This window comes from Lygodium microphyllum, chromosome 1 (genome assembly GCF_053477565.2).
Source record: "Lygodium microphyllum isolate KBCC chromosome 1, Lygodium_microphyllum_v1.1.10, whole genome shotgun sequence".
Lineage (NCBI taxonomy): Eukaryota > Viridiplantae > Streptophyta > Polypodiopsida > Schizaeales > Lygodiaceae > Lygodium > Lygodium microphyllum.
The window spans coordinates 112603062-112621793 of NC_141135.1; the positions used below are offsets into that span (position 1 = coordinate 112603062).

The window sequence follows — 18732 nt, forward strand, 5'->3', positions numbered from 1 at the left end:
AACTAGCCTATTTCTTTAAGTTTACCAGATTTAAAATCCAAATCTGCTCAACTTTACCTGCATGTATTACACCCGTAGTTGCAAAATGAGGTTCTCCTTTTACACCTTCTTGAGTCACAGGTGTGTACATTAACAATAAATTGGCTCCAACATCGTCAATTGACAGCAAGTACTCCAAATCTTCTGCACTGGGGATTACAACTGGGCTACAATTCTCGTATCTTCGTAGCCAGCTGACAACAGAATTAAAGCTTATGAGATCTCCAAGTCTGGATAAAAATTTTCACTAACCTCTTCAAATAGCAACATACAACCACTAACTGCATGCTGATCTATCAGACACTAGAAGTTCAACTCAAGCACACCATAGGTACTAGGGGAGAGAGAGCCTTATGGCATATTATATCATATCAGCTGGGATAAATGGCATCTTATTTCGATTGAGAACCAACCTTACAATACCCTTGCCAGGAGTCCCACCACACCAAGCTATCTCTGCCTGTCCCTGAATCGTGTTACCCTCCTGTAGATCACCATCCACTCTGAGGCTCATAACTTTCGGGCATTTGGTACCTATACACAGACTATCACATCAGAAAACAAATGTGGCACAAAATAGACCATGAATAAGAAAAAGAAAAGAACAACTCCTGAGAAGCACAATTCTAGCACAATGGTGTTCACTAACCCAAACCTTTTCCTAGTTTGAACTTTTTTGTGTTGACACTTCATTTTCTGTTTTAAACTATCAAGGATGCACTAGCAGAAACAGGAAAACTTTACATCTGCTACAGCAAATACAATACTGCAGTTTGACTTCAGAAGTGTGACACTAAAGCTCGATCATTCAGTACATTATGATTAGCTATACATGATTCCAAAACTTCAACAAAAAATTTCCATACGGGATCCTTTGCATACAGCTCAAATGACACAGCATATTATCTTCATCATCAACAGGTGAACTTTTTGAGTAAAAGAACTAGTAAGTTAAACCAGCTGTTGTGTTAACATTTCCCATTAACTATGAGCTATGCCTTAAAAACAAAATATCTATACAGCAGTAATCTTATAGCAGAGTGTACAAGGATGCTGCTACGAGGACAAACTGTGCTAAGATGTCACAATTCATGTGCAAGATGAGAGCATTCTCTCCTGCATAAAACTTTCAACCTTCAAAAATGGCACACTAGAAATCCCTTTCGACTTCATACTCTGACAAAACATCACAAATCATAAAGCTGCTCTTAACCTAGTTGCTACTAATGAAACAGCAAAATTTAACGTTTTGCAAGCTTAAAATTATCTTTTATAAGGAGCGTTTGCAAAGGCAAAATCAGTATCTATCATATGGAACAATAGAGTTATATTTTACAAGAATACACAATGGAATAATGACACACCCACACCCCTAAAGAAAAAGTGCAATATGCATGTATTAAACAGATTTCATTTATTACTATTCATTTACTACACTTTAAGTTACTTTCAATAACCAGACTCTCAGTACTCGTTTCACATGAAGTTAATCAGCTACCTAAGTTGTGCCAATGTGCCACAATAAAACGGTCTACAAGTCCAGATCTGTTCAAAACCAATACCTGGCAGTACAGGAAATGAAACAGTTGAAATAGGAGGGTATTCTGTTGATCCAAGAATGGGAGTGCACTCAACCTTCAGGCAGTGGCCAACATCATCATGCTTTGGCCAGTAGACCTAACAAACCATCAGCATACATTAAACCAAACGTACCTTTCAATAAAAAAAAGGCACAGTCAAGGTCGTCATTCCAAATTTGTTAACAGCATGCATAACTTAAAATGTCTCTCACTAACCGCTTTTGTGGCACCTTCAATGGGGGTAAAATTTGTTGGAGTTTTCCCTCCAATAAACCACTGATATTTCAAAGCTATCTGTTCTTCCTCATCCCCATCATTCTCCCTTCTGAAAGAAAAATGACAACTACAAAGATCTTCCTCGGAAGGTTGATTGATCACTGCCTCTTCGACACTGAAGCCCGGTGGAATCTTTTCAGCCCATTGTGCTTGTAAAAACTTGAAACTTGAATCTGTTTTCAAAAATCAATGCACATATTTTCATCAAAATTAAGCAGCACAATCACATGGAACAAAATGAGCTCCGTAACATCAATGGAGTTGTCTAGAAATCTGCAATTTGAAGATACAGCATTCAGATGCAAATCTAAGACCCTATCTGAATGTATGAGAAGATAAGAATACACAGACAAGCATTTATTGCAAAGCTTTTGAGCATCATAGCAGTTTACCCAAATCTACTAGATGCAACTTTAACCCACATACTTTAGATGCATAATTATACAAGTTGCCTATGCAATGGCAAGCCATGCTCATTTCGTGTAAAAAATGTTTAGTTTTCCAGTTGCATGTCTAACATGTAAAAGTCTACTCTTTTCAAACTCTTCTGTTACTCCTCACATTTCTTGAATGTGCACCATTTGAAGGTTTCAGTGTGCAGCTTTCCCCCAAGGGTGCTCATTCCCTAAAACGGGAAAAAGTGTACCTAACTTTCAACCCTTCTATTTCTCCTCCTTGAATTTCTTATGTGTACACAATCTGAAGGTTCCAGTGTGCAGCTTTCCCACTACAGTCATTCCCTATAACAATATATGTCATGTGTTGTTTATGCAAAACAAAGGTTTACTAAGTAAATTGAAACCCCTTTATTCAATATATGAGACTAGAATTTCTATATAGTGATATATGAGTTGAGCAATATACGCTCACCCCCTAAGAGGACAAATGTACTTCTCTTGCAGCATTCAAAGATTGCAACCAGAAACAATGATAAGATAAACAAAGAACGTGTTAAGGGTAATAAGCATCAGAGCATAGGACCCAAAAAGTCTCAACTTATTTTTTTCCATCAACAGATCCCTAGATGCTCGTTAAAATCTTCCCTGTAAGCTTTTTGCTTTGTTGGTAACATTGACAAAGCTATTAAAATAGCCACGATCTTACAGATGGAGGGTCAATATAAGCATGGTACCGAATCTCCATATGTCTCTGAAGCCTAGCATATTGACGAAGTATGTTTTTCATGCTATAACAAGTAATGTGCACATGGCACATGCTTGATATTATGAACACAATTACAATGAAACTAAACAAAAACCATGCATCAATTGTATGAAGCAAATGTGCCATGTCAATATCAGTAATGCTGATGAAAACTAATCAATTTCTCCTATTTCACTTTCTTGAAAGCATTCGTGCAACTCCATGCTTTCTAAAGTATGCAAGACCGTCAAAACACCCCTTGGTCTTCGTCATTTCCAATTTGAGCAATCCTTTGATCTACAAGCTTACAGTTTCAATGCAGTGTCATAAATTTTAATTTTTTCCAAAGCCAAGCTGATATGACCTTGACAGTCTTACTCCAAGTAATGACTTTGAAGTTTGTGGCCAAGTCGGATTTAACAACTTACCATAAGCTTCATGAACATCACAAAACTCCCAACCATCTCTGATACAAACTGCAGTGTGTGCAGGATACATGCATGCAAGCTCCTGTTCCTCAATAGGTAAATCTGCACATTCCCCAAAATTGCAGTCAATCAAAACAAATGTGCTACAGATTCAAGATTGTAATGTGGAATTGCATTTATTACAGCAAAAATTTTCAAAAATTGCTAAAGAGAACGTCATAAAGAACCTTTCAGCTAGAAAAAAAGGTTATGAATGCATCCTTGAGAGTTTAGGAACCAGTCTTGTCTTACAAATTGTTCAAACATGCAGAATAAGTGACTGGCAGAGCCATTTAGCCAGCCAAGCAAATGACCATGAAAAGGTCAATATGCACTACCACAATAACTACCGATATGTAAATGTAGGACAGTAAAAGCAATGAACAAACATTCTAGAAACAACAAAATAGCAACAGAAGCCAGTGACTAATAAGAGAGGCTTTCAAAGAAACTTTAGCTACAATAATGTAAACATTAGCATGCACAATCCCATATGCTACATACATAGCGAAATCCCTGCAACCAGAAAGAACATAAATGTGCCTCCAAAAGGAGAGAAAACTAGCACAATGTAAATGTGGGAGTGACAGACACGCATAAACCCAAATCAAGTTGGAGTATATACTCTTCTCACTCCTAATTGTGTCCAGCCACTCCACTCAATTTCAGGTTTCCTGCTCAAGCTGCTTACTGGGCAAAACTCTAGTTGCATTCCCTCTTTCACCTGTTTGGAATTTTGTTACAGCTTCACAACACTCTTTCCTCCCACATCTCCCTAGTTGCTCTCTTCTCCAACCTCCTCCTCTTGGAAATCATACTTCCTTTTCATGTACCATGGGAGTCCCTTAGAGGGCCATTTTGTATCTGTATTTTACGTCAGGGGTCATTTCTGAGGTGTTTATGGAACTCTGACCCAAAAGACTGATGTTGAGATCTCAACCTCTAAATTTTGTGCCGCCAAAGCAAACTTTATGACCAATCAAACTGATACAAAGTAATTTGTAGGACAGCCTACATACACAGATAATGCACGTAATTGAGAAAAAACATATGACAACTGAGCACAAAGGAGATATTTAACCTTGGTAGCACCAAGCAAGCCATGGCAGGGCTGATGGGTAGCACAGTGCCACAAGGCAGTTCAGTTGGCAGGCAAAAGGCAAATGGAAGATCAGACAATGATTGGACAAGTGCAATAGCCTATTAAGAAGGCCTGTCGGCCACATGGCCTAGCATGTATATCACTGATTTCACAGCTTACCTACAGCAATCACACCCATAACATCAAAAGAATCCATAGCAATGAACCAAAAAGCAGTGACCTGAAGGCCAGCCCCAACACCAAACTGGTTGCAAATGACCAGCCAACAACCCCTTGTGAGTGCTATAGAATCAAAGCAAGATCTAAAGAGCAAATAAAATGCAACCATGGGATTACACCATCCATCCCACATCTGCATGTCTTCTACAGGCTGCTCTTTAGTCCATGCCTACAACCAACAAAGGGCAAAACATGACTCTAAATAGTAAGACCCCTCATATAAACAGCCATTGATGATGGTGAACAAAAGGGCAATCCACTTCTGCATCAGGACTCAAATGATCATTTTATCCATTCAGACATGCCAATTAAGCAATATCAAATCTCTTTATTTTCTCCGTATGAGATACAAGGGGTTGTGTCACCTTGAGGCTTGAGCACCAGCTATCAATCAAAAATAGGCTACAAGTCATAGTGCCAAGGCATTCCCAATAGCTCATCAAAGCCATAAAATGCACAACCTAAAAGTCCATCTAAGCACTTGGCACTTGAATACTCATCATGACTTGTCTAGCTGTCAGATTTCATGAGTTTGTAATCACTTAAAAGCAGCATCAGCAGTCATTTGAGTCGCATCTGACTGGGCATAATACCCGTCCCAATCCATCTGACTGGGTGTAATATTTGTGTCACAATCAAATTCAACACAACGAAAACTATGTGAAGCCCCTGCATCTATCAAGCGAAATGAATTCTTATAGCCTACTCTATCTTAGAGGAAAGGAAGTGGGAAATGTGGCCATATGCAAAAACAAATTTTATTTCATAACTTTGAGAAAAGCCTTATTTACCAAGTCAGTGAAGTATCTTAGATAACAGGCAACAGTTCCAAAAGATCCAAACAAGAACCATATGCCAAGTTGGAGGTCAAGTGATATAAAGATGCATATTACTTCCATACCCTTATCATTGAACTTCTTCAAAGTTGGCCCACACAGCAAGATTGCAGCTGCTTCAACATGCCGCATCTCAAGAATCGGATTCTCTTCCAGCCGCAAATGCTGCACAGAAGACACCCATGAATTAACTATGATTGGCATTATGATAGAATAGCAATAAACTGCAAAAACTGATAAATAAGCATCACTACCTCAAGCATTGGGAGGTGAGGAAACCCTTTGAATGTTGAGATTTTGTTCTTGCTTGCAGCCAGGACCTTTGAACAATGAGAAAATAGTAGGTGAAATACTGCACAGGATGTTACAAACTGGGTCAAAACTATCTTCTTGATGGTCATAATACCTGCAACCTGGGCTGTGTTGCCATTGCTAATGACTTCAACTTGTTCTGAGCAACAGATAAAAACTGGATAACAAACACAAGCATGTAAAAACTGAAACACAGTAAATGCCAAAAGAGGCTAACAAAAAAATGTCACGACACTCTAGTTCACTTCCAAAATAAGCCAAAAATAGCATTGCATACAAGTAGACTAAGCAACTTTCCATTGCTAGTTAGCTGCAAGCACTGCTGTTTTTATGCTTTAGCAATAACAATCACAGAAACATTCAAGTGAATGTGACAAAGTTAAGAGGACAAAAAACAAAGACAAAATGAGAATTCAACAAACCTCCAAATTTGGCAATTGTGGGAGTCCATTTAATGAGGTGATCTGATTACCAGCAAGATAAAGTTGCTGAAAATAAGAAAGGGCATGTCAAAACTTTCAAAAATGCCAGATAAATACACTGATAGCATGTTCCTAATGGAGCAATGTCATGACGAGCTTCAAATCTCTAGCCACACACACGTATATTGATCTCTTTGAGAAAAATGTAACAGATTGACCTGAAGGGCTTTACAATTTGCCAAAGGCTCAAAACCAGGTCCTTTAAATTCATTGAAACTGAGATCCAACACCTGCCAAGAGAGTTCATCAAAGATATCTTAACCATTGAATAACAATAAAAGATGAAATTAGCCTTCCAAATGAAAAAACTTACTTTTACACGCCTCAGAATTTCTATACCAGCTAGATTTGACAGCTTATTGTCCCTAAGGTACAAAAACTGCAGGAAAAGAAAATGTGATCCACCTTGAGAAAGTTTTGCACGAATATCTTGTTCAATTGACTGTTCAAAGCCATCCTAAAGAGCTCTCAGCTGCATGTGGCACATCAGTGTGAAACAGCAAGCATGCATACACATAATATTGTTTGTGTATATCAAAGCACATGGCTCCTTTTGTATTATCATAATTGTTATCACTAAACATGAAAGACCATATTTACAAACTAAAACAGTGGGAATGCAATTGCACCTAGTCAATCAATGACTGACAAAAGACATTATACTTGTCAATCTGAGGACTTAATCAATAATCGTCACGGCCTGTCCAGCAAGGAAAAACTTTGACTGAGATAGATTTAAAACTACAACATAGATATGGTGCTGCTGCCCTTGCCACCAACTGCTTTTCCCGCTAGAGCATTTGCCCCTTGTTCTATCATTCCATCTCCCTCCCATCTATCTAGCTTCCTTTCCATTCATATCTTCACACCCAAACACCACAGTAGACAACTTATTGCAAATCATCAACCAGGTTTCATCCTCTTGCTCGGTTCTATCCTTCTCTCTCAGACTGATATCGACCTTTTTTTCCTGGCATAATTCACCCTGTTCAAGCACCTTCCTCTAGACCTCTAATCAATTTTTCCTGCGCCCACTTTCTGAGAGTTATTAGCATGTTCAATTTAACAACCTCACACTCTAAACTCTCAACGCTACTCCCCAGTCTAATTCACTAACCACATGAATTCAGAGCAGCAGGTGATGCTTTCACAGAAATGGTTGGGGTTCCCATTACTCTCATTTTGAAGTCTGCATGGTGAATGCTTCCCAAGTACATGAATTCTTTACTTGGGATGGCACCATAAGCACACCCCAATGGCACTCCTTCAGCAAGTGTGTTTCTTCTCAAAAGCTTGTATCCAGCCTCCCTGTACAGTGCTTTATTTACCATCAGCACCATTTGAGAAACAACTTCCATTGATGACAAGCTATACAATTGTGATCATTACAAATTGGTCATTCTCCCCTTCCCACTCCAAAGGCTGAGCAAAATTAGAGAGAATGCTTCTACCCTACAGCCCATCATAAGCCCCTAAAAATTTAGAGGCAAGAATCAAAGTATTTCTCCATAGAGCATTACTATTCTAGCCACTTCAAAATGAAAGTCCTAGGTATTCAAGCACCAATGAAACAATGACAACAAATTGCAAAAAATATGCCCCTCTTAAAAAGCATCACCCTAGAAGGCAAGGCACCAATCAAAGTATTCTTCATAGTGCATTACTATTCTAGCCGCTTCAAGATGTATTTCCTAGGTATTCAAGCACCAATGAAACAATGACAACAAATTGCAAAAACTATACTCCTCTTAGAAAGCATCGCCCTAGAAGGCAAGGGACTGCCTGATCAACATCCTCCGCATGAAAATCTTCAACTGAGCAAATAAGCTTTGCAAATATCCTTTAGCAACAAAACCTATTTTCCTTCAAGTAATGCAATGACCGATAGCTTATTTGCTCTCACTAACAAGCATCTACTAGTTCTCGCTATTAGCCATCCTTATAACAACAATTAATGATGACAAACATGAGTACTCAACTTACTAATTGTCATATGTTTAATAAGCAAATTCTTAAGGATGCTATAAGGATAGCCTTAAACAGCGATAAGTGTGCCATGAATCTCCTTTCTAATTATAATCCAAAGATTCCTAAACCTTGAAAAAGTCCCAACCTCTATCTAGCCATGTTAAAGGTCATTAGAAAGCCATCCATACACCTTGCAAAAATACCCCCTTTCCCACAAGCCCACCCTTTGCTCTAATAGAATTAAATTTCAAGGAGGTACAAAATACCTAGACGAAAACATAGGCTCCTAGTCTAAAGCAGTTGTAAGACTCCTTTCAACACAACAGACCATCTTGACCAAGAACAAAATGCATGAAGCAATCAAATCTCAATTAGACTTGAAAGTCTACAATTACCATACAATAAATGGACACTAAATTTCATTGATGACTATACCCACATGCATGGTCTGTATGCATTTCAATATTCTCAATGTTTCCTTGCCATGGCCAAACATAGCAATATTTGCAAGTTGGCCACCCTTCATATAGATAGAGGGGAGAAGTACACATCAAAATAATTGTTGCGTTTCTCTCATCCTACAAAGTTATACATCAATGCATCACAGCTTATAAACCACAATAAAATGGGATTCTTGGGCACAAGAATCAATCACTCATGGAGATGGCTAGATGTGTGCTCAAAGGAAAGTCTTTGTCAAATAGATTTTGGTTAGTGAGACTCCATAACCTGTTATGTGTTGAATTGATCATCCAATGGACATTGAAGATGATTACACATGGAATGACTAAACGCCTACTACCTCTCATGAGCAAATTCTTGTATGTTTGCTTATACATATATACTATCACGCTGCCAACATACCCTTCAAGACAAGGCAATAGAATGCATATCCATTGAATACAATTCAAAAAGCAAAACAACACCAATCAGCCTGTTAAACACAAAGTTATTGTCAATAGATATGTCTTCTTTGCTGATATTACTAAAATGTCCTTGCTAGCATAGTTTTATCCATAAGTTTCAATATGACACATGCCTTCAATTACAAGAGGACGGTATAAATATGGTTCACAACCCCCAAGTGAACCACTAATGGCCCTAAAATTTTTCACTACTTAAGCATGGCAAACATATATCCTATATGAACCAATTACAAAGCATAAGCATTAAAAGGCTGTAGATTTGTCACCTTGATGTTAAATTAAACATTTGCCACCAAATACCAAGTGGCAAGGATTGAAGCATCACAAGGCTGAAACTTTCAAAGACAAGTAACAAGCTGAAAAACAAGGCTGATGTAGGTTCATGGCAATTCTTGTTTCAAGGACAACAACCCATAAGACATCAAATCACAAAAGATTTGGCATTTTAAAGAAAATTCCCCTAGGTCAAGTTTGCTATTAGTTCCATACATGGCATCCCTTTTCTAGCCATTTGCAATCATTGGGTTTATGAACCCTGCCCTAAATATGTATTTCACATAAAATACATTAGTTCCATTCAACCCCTAAGATTATTGGGCATGTTTCCGCTCAATCTCACATTGAAACTCAATCAAAGCTAATTCACAACCTAATTTTTCATTACTAATCAAGCCAAACATCATCATACAGAGATGGAAGAGAGGGTTGCCATTTGAGAAGCAAAAACAATACCCGAACAATTGTTAGATACTTTGCAAGTCAACCACCAGTTGCAAAAGAACAAGTGCAACAACTTATCATGCATCAAGGAATTTTGTAGACATTACAATATTCGCCACAACATATACATTGGAGAATGCAAATTGGTTGGCCACAATCAAGTCAAAGCTAGACAACATTCATGGCAATGCTATTGGGAGTTACATGATTTTCCACAAGGCAAGCATGCCATAGGCACAAAGTGGCATTTCAAGCTGAAACTTACAACCAATCATAGCATAGATTGCTACAAGGTGTGACTAGTTATAGCATTGAAATGACTACAAAGAAATCTTTGCCCCCCATTCATGTATGACGACCATAATCAAAAGCTCTAGCTTTACATTATAGATAGCAAGTGCACAATAAAATGGCATGTTTAAATGGAAGCTTGGATTAAGAAGTATATGTCCATTCAACTAGTTGGTTTTGTTCAAGAATGAAAAGTATACCATTTGCAAAACCCCTTATATGGCCTAAAGCAAAGCCCTTAGAGCTGGTATGAAAATATAAATTCTTGCTCTATTAACCATGGTTCCCAAAATAGTTCCACAAAGAACACTCTCCACACCAAAGCCAATGGACAAGATCTTGTCATTCTTATCTTGTACATTGATAATATGTTATTAAGGGGAAAGTGACCAAAATTTGCAACTATTCAACGTGATTTACAATACACTTTTACTATGGCACAACTTTCTCACTTTGTATTGCTAACTTGGCATTTATTTTGCTACTATTGACAAGGGACTATTGTGTGACAACCCAAGTATATTGGCCATTGCTTCAATAATTTCAATTTGAGGACAACAAACTTATTTTTACACCTATGGAAATCGATTCTCACTTTCCCATCGAGGATGTTGGAGATTCCTTTGACGCTTCAATCTATCACCCACAATTGGATGTTTTATATATTTGTGCGATATAAATCCAACATTGTATTAGCAATGTACATATCATGGTTGTATGGGCAATCTACTTGAGTGAATTTCGTTTCTTAGAATGCAACATGTTTATGGCTAGCTGACTTATATCTTTTGGTCTCATTAGATGCCAATTGACTTAATCATTTTCTTTTATTTCCCCCTTTTTTGGGCCACTTCTTGTCCATCTCATTAGCATTTGATACATGCATAGTGCATCCTACTAGAGAGAGGAAGACTAGAAGCACTCTATCAATTGCCTACAACCCGTGCTTTTGTACACACTCTTATGCTTTGGTCTATGGATTGTGTTTCCTAAGTCCATTACTTCAAAGTTCGTGTGTTCTTGAACTTCTTGTTCTTTTGTTTAGTTCTCTGTGTTTACAACAGCTTCATCTTTTTGCTTTTGTTTCTCCACATTCATCTCACATGGTATCAAAGCCCAATCAACTTGGTTCTGGTGCCATCCTCTATTTCTGAGTTCTGTTTTGGGTTTGATCTCTCTTTGTGATTGCTGCAAGCTTTGCATTTTGCTGCTATAACATTCGGCTGGCCCGTGCACCTCATTCAACAACTAGGTAGCAATTTCCAACTATTAGGCAACCTCTTTACCTTACATTTTCATGTTGTACCCTACGCTTTACTGCTACAGCCTGTGTTTTGATCACCCAGCATCAGCTCCCTAACTTTTTCATCATTTTACAATTGTTTTCCACTTTTTTTCACACATACCAACATCTTCATGCTCGCCCGTACCTCTTTTTTTGCTTTTAGCCTGATTTACACATCACATGGAGGTTCAAACATGTTGGTTGTTATGCCTCTATACACTAAACTCACTTCACATATTATTCCCCTCTCGTCTCGAATATGAACTAGGTTCTTTACCATGAGTTGCTCAACTCTTCGTATTGGGCTTGTTACTTGCAAGTGCCCCAAGTAATCTCTCTAGAACCCTTATCTTCTCTACAAATCGTCTATCAATGGCTCCTCTTTGCAACACCAATGACAAGCTTAAAGGCCCTGACTATCTGGCCTAGACTAGAGTGTAATAATGACAACATGGTTTGTGCACAAGCTCTAGTACATTGTTTCACGTTTTGCCTTGTGTCCCCAAAAACCCTCTCCTCTTCCATCGAATTGGGAAGAAGACAACTTTGAGAAAGCGATCCTACATAGGGACAGCAACAATGCAAAAGCATATTCGGTGCTTCTTCAATGCATCTCTAAGGAAGTCCTACCAAAGATCGTCTCTTGCATGACATCTCCAAAGGTATGGGAGAAGCTCTAACTTGTGTACAAGGTTCTGTTGACCATGAGAGCTATTATCCCCTACAATCAATTGCAAAATATTTGCTTCAGGGTGACTTCTACAATTTAATCATTCATTCTAAGAGTGACACAAATCAAGATAAGGTTCACAACAAGCAAATCACTCTTCTCAAAGCCCATCTGATGGGAATTTTTATCTACAAACCACCTCTAGAGTTTAATGGCGTTGCATGTGTCTATCACTAACAATGGTTTCTTAGTGACACATGTATCATGGCTAAACAAAAGCCACCGTCAATAATGGCCACCTTGAGCTGTGAAGTTGAATACATAGCAACATTTGCAACCATAGCAAAATATGCTTAGCTCAAACGACTTTTCGTGATGCAACATGCACCTTTACTAACAATCAAATTGGATTGGCAACTACGAGTAATCAAGTGTTTTATACCAAGAAGCACAATAAGTATGTCAAGAAAAGACTTTATGCATTGGAGATTGACTTGGTTTATGTGCCTATATACAAGAAATCCTAACAAACATTCATATAAGCTCCATCTATACCAAGGTTCAAAGTATTTTGCAAGCCCTTGTGCCTAATACCATTTGGGCATTGATCTACTAAATCCTTTTTTTATATTCACATTCACTTCAAAATAATTTTATTAATATGTTATGTTCCTCAGAGCCACTTTGGCATAACCACACCTTATAACTAGACACTTTTTATTCTCTTGCATGGAAGGGCTTTTTTCACCTTTGTGAATATCCACTTTGGGTGTAGGTTTCACACATCCACTTTGGATGTAGGTTAGAAACCTTAGGGTTTGCATTGTGTATTTATTCTACATTAGCAAAAGTAAGCATTACACATACACTTGTGTTTTTCAAGTTTTTGTGAATGTTATGCTAAGATTGAAGATTAAAATACATGGTATAACATGGCTACTATGGCATTCATCGCAACTTACCCAATTACTCAATTATAACCCTTGATGGTTATTGTGCAACCAACACACTTGCTTTTTATTCTAGTTTGAAGGTACAATATGAGAGAAGAATCGCACTTTGTGAAGGCTTGTCTAGAATGACCCTTAATCTACATGTTTCTAAATAAAGTCGATTTAAACCCTAAGGGCATTTTGAGCTTGCAATAGTTCTAGACATTGCCACTCTTGAAGTTGTACTAGGAATATATTTGTGCTTGATTCTTAGACTTGAGGCATTTTCATGTACATCTATCTATAGCTAGGAGCAGGTTTCCTAATAATGTTAAGTTTTGATGGGGGTATTTCAAACACTTAAATAAATGGCTTTAAAAATCAACACTTATGAATGTTCAACGATTGCCACACAGAGTGCGGTTATCCTCTTACCCACTAAACATCATAAGTAAAGGTCATCAATCAAGAAATTCAAAAGCTTTGACTGTTCTCAAGCATTATCCTTTTTAATTATATGAATGTGCAATCCCAAGAAATAATCTAGCCCTAGTTACTGATACCTAGGTTGTTGACATGCAATCACCAATGATTCAGACAATGGAATAGAAACAAGGCAGGTAAAAAAGGCTACTTAGTCAAGAATGTTCCTAAGCTTCTAAATAGCAGCCCGATTCAGAGTGTTCCCAATTTTGACATTTTCATGTATGCATTGCCGTGTAGATATTTAGGAAACCAATGTCACCCTCTTTTTTCAAGGCAATACCCACCCAAAATAGTAAGTAAATGTTCTCACTAGGTATCCACCGTTTTTGCTTTAACCGAAACAAAGGGTGAGATGTATACACGACATGTATAGAGCCATGCCACAAATATGCCCTCTCCTTCAGTATTTCTTTTGTGGTAGAAGAAGGGATTTGTGAATGTGATGTAAAGCAAATCCTTTATAGCCATCAAACCATCACGAGCAAACATCCCTGAAGACTCGCATAGAATTTTTCAACCTGACATCTTGCATCTTCTCTAGGAGAAAGGTATAATAACAAAAGATAGAGACAAACCTCTAGCTTTGGTGTCAAGTTGACAAGATTGCAATCCAAGCTACGAACTTTCTGGCCCCGCAAGTCTAGCCTCTGCAAAATCACAGCCAAGTTACTCACTGCAACTCAATGACTGATCCTGATCAGTCATTGCCAGGTTTAAGAGACAGGCCATGTAGCTACAGCATTTAGAAACACAATAATGCAGAGGAATATCGCACCACATCATCTCCTGCTTTCACATCAACAGAGGGAAGAGCAATGAATCTCGAATCCCGACGGTCTGGCGTTAGGGACTTCCTTCGCACAAGGTTGTTGGTACCTCGATCAACTGATAAAGGTGAAGATGAACGCCTAGCATTGCTGCTTGCAGAGTTGGCAGAACTTGGTGACTGCCGGTTAGCTGTGCTATTGGGGCTGTCCACAGAGCTTGAGAGCTGCTTATTATTCTGTTTGTTACTGGATGTAAAAACAGGGCTGACTTTCTTTCTGCTAGCAGCTGTTCCAATTGTTCCGTTGGAAGGAGATGAATATGTGCCGGGTGAGGAGGCACCTGGGGTCCTGGGTGATGAAGGTTTTGAGAAAGCACGCGTGGTTGTAGTGGAAGGACTACTGCGCTTCGCACTGTCAGGAGTTGCAGGTCTCGATGATGAGGATCTCGGAGAGGGGAGGGATGACCTTCCAAATAACAAACCCTTGGTGGATGAGGGAGATGAACTCGACCTGGAGGAGACGGGTCCAGAGAGAGAGGCTCGCCTTGTATTGACAGTGCGAGGTGAGGAGGCTTTAGCAAGGTTGGAAGAAGGCAAATGTTTTGAATCCAAGGACACGCGCCGATTGGTGGAAGGGGTAGACGAAGATGCTGTCGAGGTTCCTGCAGAACCCATACTATGTCGCCGTTTTGCGTTCAAATTGCTGGGAGAAGAGCCGTCACCATTATCAGTTTCTGTCCGTCTAGCGAGAGCCGCGGGAGAGGATGACTTGAGGAAGGAACGATGCACGGGCTTGGGAGAGGCCTGCCGATGGTGGCCATGATGATGGCTGTGATATGGATCTAGAGAGCAGGGTGACACATGCTTGTTGGCAGGTGCAGATGCGAGCTTAGCGCTGATGGAAGGCTTCGGTGAGCGAACGACAACAGGATGGATGATGAGTGTCTTGTTGATGGCAAGCTGCTTACGCTTCGCAGCTGCGCTATTACTCTTGTTAAACATGGACGAGGTTGTATCGGCAGGCACTTCTTCACCTGCCTTCTCTGAGGATGGGATCGCCCCTACATCCATGGCCGTGTTGCCTTGATCGCCACTACGTGCATCATTCACCGGTGTGTCTTCATCATAATTACGGTCATTCTCGTGCTCTTCGCCATCCTCACTGCCGAAATGCTCATCATCATCGACATCATCGTTGGCGTCGCCATATCCATTGTTTCCAGCTACATCTGATTCCATGAAACCACCTGCATTCTCCTCATTTAGTCCCTCCTCGCCCTCGCCCTCGTCGCCGTGGTGATGATGCTCGTCCTGCGGTACCTTGTCGATTCTAGATTGGAACTGATTCGAGTGAAGCTCATCGATCGGAGAGTCATACATGGTGTGTGAATCCATGAGATCGAGCTGCAGGAAGGTAGCCGCCAACCGCGAGCTCGACGACTAGGGAGACATGACAACTGCGGATTGGGGAAAGGAAAAAGGGAGGACAGGAGGGATGATAGGAAGGGAGAGTGTCAGAAGAAGATGCGAGACAGGGAAGGAAAGGGGGGGGGAAAGGAAGGGGGGGAGGGAGGCCGGGAAGACGGACGGAGGGAAGGGGGGAGGTAGGGTGTCGACGCTATGACAGGTAGAAGGGAGTTAGCAAGCACAGGTAAGGGGGGGCCGGATGGAGGTCCGCCATAGCCACAGCTTGCGGGAAGGAGGGCCTTTTGGGACGAAAGCTGACAGACTAGCTGTTTGCGCGAGAAAAAATGCGTCGCCCTCTGATTACAGAGGCGCAGGCCGACGTGTCGATCCCGCCTGGCACCCTCGGCAGGTCCTCGCCCTTCAGACCAGGAGCGTCCGCTGGCGTGTCGTCCTACCTGGCCCCCTAACAGAGTCGCTACCTCCTCTGTCTGACGGACGAGGTGTTTGGAATGCTTCGCAGCTGCTGACGTGTCAAACCCTCGGTTTTGCCTCCTGTCGTCCACGTCAGCCAGCCTTTTCAAACTTAGTGGGTTTAGATGACGCCCTCCGCTTTTTAAAAATGTTCGAGGTATTTTATTTTATTGCTGTTGTTTAATTCTGAGCGCGGGAAAACTCGGCACTTCCCCAGTTACACGCAATTTTTTATTTTCTCTCTCCTACCAGGATATTCTCTCTCCTTTCTCTCTCTCGGGTCTCCGGGCCCCCCCCACATGTAGGCGCATCAAAGTGACACCCCCACTGAGGCCTAAGAAGGCGTTCCCACCCATGGCCACCTAAGAGGGCGTTCCCATATTGTACATCTCCTTGCATGCATCTCCACCATCATTGTGACTTTGCATCCACGCCGGACCATACACATTGAAGCCGGTTGCACACTACCCTTGATTGTCAAGCCAGTGCCAAAAAAAAAAAAAAAACCGGACCATTACCCCACTTTGTCAACGCTAGATTGGGCCCACATTTTTCAGGTGATAAACATGATTGGGCAGGGGAGATCCTTCACCTGAGGCTTGCATCCGTGCCCTAAGACACAAAGTGACAAGGCTCATATATAGACGGTGTAAATGTTTGATTGACCAAATGCAATCCCCTCGCACTCCTAAGATTAAACCACTTGGCCAACTGCCTTTTTATGTTAACATCGGTTGTGGACTATGTGTAAATGACATCACCCACACTTTTCACATTGCCCCGGCCAATCTCTATCAATGTGTAGCATGCCTAAGGTTTATCCAGCATGGTCTAGCTCCATTACATTATTTGGCCATGTATATCTATTATAATGTGCCATCTAAAAAAATTTATGTTTCAAAAAAAAAAAAAAAAGGCAATGTCTAGTATAGATTTATCTGATTCAAAATGCAATGAGATAGTATATTGGACAAGATACAACATCTAGTTCGTGTTATCTATCTCATCCATAGGATTTACGTAACATCGTTTGAGATTTTACTTCATGTTTAAACCATTCCATTTGAACCCAATCAATGGTCCAGTGTTTACCTAAGTTTCATTCTCTTTAAATCATATAAGAGATTATTCTCTTTAAATTGTATAAGAGATTAGCTATCACCTTGTTAGTACATGACAACATAACATCTCTATTTACCACAAACCATCTTAATACATGTAATGGCCTTTTCGAACAATCATTTTGATGCCTTCTCTTGTAGGGTAATCAATGCTTTGTACTTTTCAATATAGCATACTTATTTAGGCTCATACTAATGGGATATCAATGAATTTTGCATGTGAAGCCTAGCATACAATTTTGTTTCCCATATGAGATAATTAAATATAATGAGAGTCAAAGCTCCTTCTTTCTTTCCAAAATGGAGGCAATTATCATTACAAAGTTTCAAAATGGATTATAATGTTGTTTGTTTTTTGTTTTCTTTTTGGTTTTGTGCATAGCCCAACAATATGCCAATGGGATGCTCACTTGCTAATTCTAAGACCTTCAAATGAACATGCATTCACCCTAGGGATGTGAGCCACCCTTGCCAAGTGGATCACAACACACACACACACACACACACACACACACACTCTCTCTCTCTCTCTCTCTCTCTCTCTCTCTCTCTCTCTCTCTCTCTCTCTCTCTCTCTCTCTCTCTCTCTCTCTCTCTCTCTCTCTCTCTCTCTCTCTCTCTCTCTCTCTCTCTCTCTCTCTCTGTGTGCATGTGTGTGTGCGTGTGCTCACACACACATGCATGTATATGCGTGTGGAATGCAACCATGTGTACTTTCATGTTTGTGAACACATTATCGTTTGTACTTTCATTATGTGATGTTTGTGCATACATCTTTTGACAAACAAAGTTGTGGAAGCATGTGCTTGTTTATTCACCTAGGATGAGAGCATAGCATCTCAAGCATTGTTTATGTGCAATCTCCACTTTTAAATTGAATGCGCTTCTCACTTTATTTTGTTACATCATGGTCTTAAATCCAAATGCTCGAATTGACATGTCAAGTGGTTCAAAATTCATTGCATCTTTGCATCTAACATAATCGATACAGATTATTGCAAGAACCAATCATTTGAACTCTCGTGCATCAAATCTTTGCATATGCTGACTACTATTAGCTCTATTTTGCCAATTCAAATGAACATTAACTAATTTCTAGCATGTTGAAGACAATATAACCAACAGGCTATCTATTTTGACTAATCCACATGTTTGTAACCTTTATGCACTTATGCGTCCATCCCTAGATAAGTATTAGGTTGCTATCTCAATTACATTGAAACTATACTTGTTA

The 18732-nt window shown here is 39.8% G+C and overlaps 1 protein-coding gene across 1 annotated transcript in view; it reads right to left on the reverse strand.

The window, feature by feature from the left end:
• LOC148041564 (187-kDa microtubule-associated protein AIR9-like) overlaps positions 1-16180 on the reverse strand; it is a 33295-nt gene extending 17115 nt beyond the window's left edge. The window contains exons 1-13 of the mRNA XM_087680751.1: positions 14510-16180; positions 14310-14381; positions 6770-6835; positions 6615-6686; positions 6397-6462; positions 6069-6131; positions 5917-5982; positions 5728-5827; positions 3467-3568; positions 1836-2068; positions 1602-1716; positions 453-573; positions 58-233 (exon numbers count right to left, since the gene is read on the reverse strand). Of these exons, the coding sequence (XP_087536877.1) occupies positions 58-233; positions 453-573; positions 1602-1716; positions 1836-2068; positions 3467-3568; positions 5728-5827; positions 5917-5982; positions 6069-6131; positions 6397-6462; positions 6615-6686; positions 6770-6835; positions 14310-14381; positions 14510-15895 (2638 nt within the window). The 5' untranslated portion in view covers positions 15896-16180. The remainder of the gene's footprint in view (positions 1-57; positions 234-452; positions 574-1601; positions 1717-1835; positions 2069-3466; positions 3569-5727; positions 5828-5916; positions 5983-6068; positions 6132-6396; positions 6463-6614; positions 6687-6769; positions 6836-14309; positions 14382-14509) is intronic.
• Positions 16181-18732: the final 2552 nt, after the last annotated feature.